At 29.8% G+C, this 6,000-nt stretch overlaps 1 protein-coding gene across 19 annotated transcripts in view; it reads right to left on the bottom strand.

Annotated features, from left to right (window-relative positions):
- LOC145332056 (TRPL translocation defect protein 14-like) overlaps positions 1-6,000 on the bottom strand; it is a 49,048-nt gene continuing 43,048 nt past the window's right edge. For 11 of the 19 annotated variants that reach the window (XM_080176975.1, XM_080176971.1, XM_080176974.1 and 8 more), the window contains 5 exons: positions 5,219-5,312; positions 3,819-3,944; positions 3,401-3,496; positions 2,781-2,836; positions 1-1,315 (listed from right to left, as the gene is read on the bottom strand). In XM_080176975.1, coding sequence (XP_080033101.1) covers positions 1,237-1,315; positions 2,781-2,836; positions 3,401-3,496; positions 3,819-3,944; positions 5,219-5,312 — 451 coding nt within the window. In that variant the 3' untranslated portion in view covers positions 1-1,236. Of the gene's footprint in view, positions 1,316-1,763; positions 1,829-2,780; positions 2,837-3,400; positions 3,497-3,818; positions 3,945-5,218; positions 5,313-6,000 lie in introns of all 19 variants that reach the window. The other 8 variants (XM_080176981.1, XM_080176983.1, XM_080176982.1 and 5 more) reach the window with 1 other exon arrangement.

Here is a 6,000-nt window from a genome sequence, read left to right as displayed (position 1 = left end):
TTTTTTCTTATAATATATATTTATTTTTATTTGTTGGGTATGAAAATAACTAAAAAACATTAGAAACGGGTTTTCATTCAATTAATTTTTAACAATAACAACATTTTTTTTATTGTAAACTATTATTTAAGCATTTTTTACATTACTGTTATATGTAATTAGTAATTACTATTAGGATAAATATTACATACTATGAGAATCATTTTTCAATCCTTAAGTTTTAAATTTTTTTGAAAATGTAAATTTTTGTATGGTCATTGGTCCAAAGTAAATAAATTTCTTTTTGATTATCTCTAATGGCAAGTTTTGTCCTTGTTTTTCATTGTTAAACCACATTTTAATTACAGGAAACAGTCAATAAGAGAAGAATTAACTCCTATTGACCTATCTCTGAATATAAAAACTTTAAAGTATTTAAATAAAATATAAAATGCCCTCTTGTAATATAAATTATGATAATGAAGAAAAATGAAATAATTTTGACCTAAAAACAGCCAGCAGTTTTTACTGTCAAGATTGATTTTGAAAACAAGAAAAAAATGTGCATAAAATGAGACTCTTTTTTTCACCAAAAATGGCAGTTTATAAAAAAACAATTCTACAGCAACAGTTTTATATAACATAGAAAAATATACTTTTGTTCTTATTTTGTTTAAAACATGATCTTATTGTATCTTAGAAACATTTAAATTTCATATTTTTTTTTAAATGTACAATTAATGTGCAATTATTTAAAGTCTTTTAAAAATCATTTTAGAAGATTATTAAAATATCATGATTAGATTCTAACAATACATAATACAGTATTTATTATGCTTAAACTATGTGCAAGCAAAAAATAATTAGCTTGATTCCAAATTTAAAATATTGCATCTAAAATTTAGGTTAGGGATATATTTTTGGGGTTGTTTTAGAAACTAAAGTTTAATTTTTGACTTGCACTAAAAAGTAGAAAAGGATCTAGACATATATACAAAATATTTTTCTACATTTTTTTCTATAATCCTACAGATCTGAAGTTTTATTGCATAGATAATTATGCAATTATTTTATAAATTCTTATATTGCTTGTGTCTTTTTATGAGGAGGTCAGAAATATTTAGTTTTGCTTATTATTTATACATTAAAACTACATTTTATATCAATTCAGACTTAATTTTTGAAGATCTTTCCATGTTCAATTGATCAAAAAAGCCAAAATTGTCGTCTTTCTGTTGTATATATTTTCGTGTTACATCAAACAATTGCTGGTTGGTGGATTCCATTGCAATAAACTGGAGGAGGAGCCCCTAGGAGATCTGCTACAGAGGATTTTCTAAATAGAAAAAAATCAAATTAAAAAAATATTTAAAAACTAAAAATAAATCTCTCAAACATCTGAATTAGGTTGTTATTAAATTTCTGCAAAAATCTATTTACTGTTCTGAAAAATCTAAATTGAAAGTATATGTGTATTATTTTTAATTCTCTGCCTTTAATCAAAATGATAAAAATTCTAATAATCTAAAATAAAAACATATTAATGTTCTCTAACCTTAAAAAACTGTTAGAAATGATGTATGTAATGAATATGTTATAATTGTCTGAAGCATTTGATGTAAATAAAAGTTGTTTTCTAAAGATTTATTCAGCTTGATGTTAAATTTGAAGAAAAAATAAAATTTTACTTTTATCAAATGGTTCAAACAAAAAATAGATGGAAAAAGTGAATTTTTAAAACTGTTTCCTGTCGGTTTGACCACCCCATGTTACCGCCCCTATACCTGAAAACGGCCTAGATTAATCAGAAACCTTGACAACACATTTCTCTTGGGTTTGGAGACTTAATCTAATTAAAATAATGAACAAAAATTAATCATATGATCAAAATTAAATGGAATGTACCTAAGGTTTAATTGAATTCAGCATTTCTAAAATAAAAAACAACCATTGCACAGTAATAAAAGAAAATGATCTATAAATTTCTGAATTTTGAACAATTTTAAAATATTTCTTTTATGAAAATAATTTATAATTTGTATTTATCATCATTTTTCTTTATGGAATATTTTATTATTCTTAAAGAAAGAAATTTAACAAAATTATTATTTTAAAGAGCACTTTAAACTGAAAAGTAAATAAAGTGTCACTTTTTGGAATTTTTCTCTTTTGAAAAATATTTTATAAATGAATATTATCATATGAAAAATTTATAGACTAATGAAATTTGTTTATTTAATGTTGATAAATCTGTATTAAAAAGAATATTAAGATGTTACATTTAGAAATTCAAATCAAAATACTCTTTTTTAATGTTAATTAATGTTGTATATGTTCTAAAATATATAGAATGGAATCATATAAAGTTAGGTATACCAATTTAATTTATGAAAAAAGGTGAACCTATAAAGTTTCAAACGATTCCATACAAATTTATTATTTAACTAGGGATATAGGCCAATTGAAGCTCAACTAATCTTATAAAAATTTAAGATTTTATGATACAATCTCCATAAAGAAATAAACTTGTTTTTTTTAGGATAAAGTTTACAATTTTTTTCTTTGGTTTTTTGAAGTAAAACAAATGTCTTCAAATAAGTCCTCAATTGACCTATCTCTAATGAACCAGCTTAAAGACCGTGTTAAAAAAATGACAATACAAATGCTCAATGATAGGCCAGTATACATTTTAATTGACCAATGGTATACTGGTCATTTGTATTGTAAGACGTAATTTTTTTATTAGGCTTTTATAAGCTGCTTTATCTCTGCTCTGATTAATTGAAGATAATGTTTATCACCTATGAACAGCTTCCAAGCGCTCATGAGCTTCCAGGATAGCTTCATTATCATCATCCTAAAAATTGTCAACATTTTATAAAATAAGTCAGGGATCTAGAGGGAGAGGACAATGGCCGACACCTTGATGTGTATCCCTAATGATGATTCACACAAAATTATCCCTTCTGTAGATTAAAATTAGTTTGGACACTCAATTTAATTCTAGTCTTGTATGTAAGATAGAAAAGTCTATACCTTCCTGATATGTTCAGGATATGTTTAATTTTCGCGTATAGTCCCTTTCGCGGCAACACCTCTTAAGGAGCATTTCGTCGTATTTTCACATAGGTTTTTATATGTTATTTCAGGTTAGGTTAGGTTAAGTTGGGTTAGGTGATTGACCCGCTGGGTTAGGCAATTGGCCTCGCAGGGTTAGGCAATTTGTCAGGGAAGCAAAAAATGTCATTTGGGCTGTTTTTAGTCGAAAAAATCAATAGAAAAAAAGGTATTTCACAACAATTTTTAAACGTCCAACTATTACTATAATAAGAGTCGATTAAGTGGAATGGGGGGAGGGGGCGTTTACCCCAACTATAAAGGTACCCAATCTTTTAGGGTAAAGTATGAAATATGTTCTGACCTCATCATCACTGAGTCTGTGACAGAACTTTTTGTTGTTCTTCCACTCATCCCGTAAACTCAGGTTGAACATCGAGAAAGCGGCGTCCCCAGTAACCTGCAACAAAATTTTTATTAAATTAATGTTTTTACTAGAAATAAATTGTATCCTGTTATATAAAATAGTAAGATTTTTTTGTTGCCTATAGCTTAAAATCTCTGAAAAGTAATGATTTATAGGTTCCAGGATAGTTTTTGGCTATTCTTTAGATTTTTTAATGGGATGACTTTAGGCTATTTATCTCCATGAATATAGAGCTCTTCGATGCTATGGGCGCAGAAACAAAATTAATTAGAAATTTATGTTGAAATTAAAAAAAAATAATTTCATTAACATATGGTTTGAAACTGGTTGGACGATTCTAACCAACATGATTTACCTCATTGTCAATGTTGAGGAAGGTTGGCAAGGTTTTGATGAGTTCAGCAGGCTCCAGGGTGGTGTAGGTCTCCAGGAACATGAGACCCTTACATCTGGGGTGGCACGGCTCCTTGTACATGTCCAACTAAAAATTAAACAGCTCATGTTAGATAATGGATATAGAATATAGGTGGAAATTGTGACAGGGGAAAGATTGTCGTCAATTTAGGTTGCTATCATGAAAGTTATTTATTGGTTAGTTTGTTCATACAGAAGGAGGTGAATGGGGTAAAGGGGGAAGGATGGCAGATCGTTTTTTATCTAGCTACACGTTCCACTTTATTAGAGTACAGAGCTCGATCTTTAAATCGTTTATAGGTGATTTAAACCGGGGCGATTCATTTGGCGCACCATCAAATTATTAATATCAATCTTTAAATCGAATTTGCATGGGTGATTTGAATCGGGCAGTGGCGCGGGCCCGGCGCGCCAATGCCACTCACCGAGTGGCATTGGCGGTTTAAATCGGGGTGATTTATTTAATAAATAAATATTTTTTTTTAATTACTTTAATATTTTATTGCAAAACTATCGTGAAAACATTTTTATAGTTATTTTTAAAATAAATTATATATTAATGTTTTATATAAAATACTATACTGACACGGTATTTTATATAAAATACCTTACTGACACTGCTTAAGTAATAAAGTTGTACTGGCGCGGATCGATATTTTAGTGAGTGCGCAAGCGATTTAACAACACCGCACCGAAAATCTTTTAAAAATCAGGTGCGCTGTGGCTTACCACCAGCGCGCCTACGGTTTACCTCTGAATCGCCCCGATTCAGCGCGGCATAAAAACGATTTAAAGATCAAGCTCAGGATAATCTGGAGAAAGATCAAAATAATAATAAATCCATTTCTATATGTAATTCAAAACCAAAATGTTAGAAAAACTGACACACCGGAATATTTAGTTAAAGATTAATAATATTTACCAAACAGTTTTAATGCAATACTTTTCTACTGTGAACTACCAACAGACAAACAGTTTGGAAGTAAAAGCTATAAAAATTCGAACGTCTATATGTGTGTGTAGCCATAGTTTCTTAGTGTTTGGACCTAAGTAGTCATAAACTAGGACGAGACACTTTTGTATGCTAGCACCAGGGCCTTCTCAAGGTCCACGCTCAAGTACAAGTACTCGACCCGCTGTCTCAAGGGACCTACTCTTTATTACCTCACCACCGCCGAGTATGGCAGGTGTCCCAAATTATGTCACCGTAATGAATGACGCTCTCCACAGGGGAGCTTGTGTAAGGGTTGTACTGATTATATGTACTTGACTATTGAGTATCCAAACTACCCAATTATCACCCTTCTTACACAACCAAGTGAGAGATTCTTGTTTTTATACCTGGAAGTATTGGTTGTTATAGAGGAAACATCTCCTGATCTTGTTGACGGTGAAATGTAAAGGATCTTGTTGTTCCAACAGATGCACGTAATCCCTGATAAAAAGGCGTTGTAAGTATATTTCAAAGGAAACAAAGTAACAGGATGTCTCTCTGTCTGTACCAAAGAATCTTGCTAACTGCTGAACCGCTGAACCGATATGGTTCTCCTTTACTTTCTCATGGGTCCAGGAAAGGTTTAAAAGTTTTTTTTACTCATCGTATCACCACCTTCCCAAAAGAAGTCCTCTAGAATAAATACACATCTAAACTAGAAATTGACACAATCCGAATCATAACCCCCCCCCCCCCCCCCATCCTCATTGGCAGGTTATACTTAATAATTGTACGTAGTAAGTTTTCAAAATGTAAATTAAAAAAATTTGCAACTTTTACAAAAAAAAAATTTAAGACAGCTAGAAAATGAATAGATTCGCTGTCAAAAAATATTTTAACTGGCAATCAACTTCTGTAGACAAGTGCTCATTTTTTTCAATCTTCGTGAAAAATATTCTACTTACAGAACATTGATTATGAAGTAACATAAGTTAAAGGTAATACAAAATTTTATTAAAAAAAATATTTACTTTTCTTACAGTGTGGATAATACAATTAGTGCAACTTGTATATGAAAACAAACACTTAATTGACAAATATCTGTTCAAACAAAAATGTTTTTGTTTGAATATATTTAAAATGCAAAAGAATGAAAAGATTGTGTGAAATTTTTCAACTAATGTTTGAG

Source organism: Acartia tonsa, chromosome 11, assembly GCF_053477335.1.
Source record: "Acartia tonsa isolate MP-2025a chromosome 11, ASM5347733v1, whole genome shotgun sequence".
Classification (NCBI taxonomy): Eukaryota; Metazoa; Arthropoda; class Copepoda; order Calanoida; family Acartiidae; genus Acartia; species Acartia tonsa.
The sequence above is the reverse complement of the archived record's forward strand: the minus strand, read 5'-3'. Positions and strand labels throughout refer to the sequence as shown.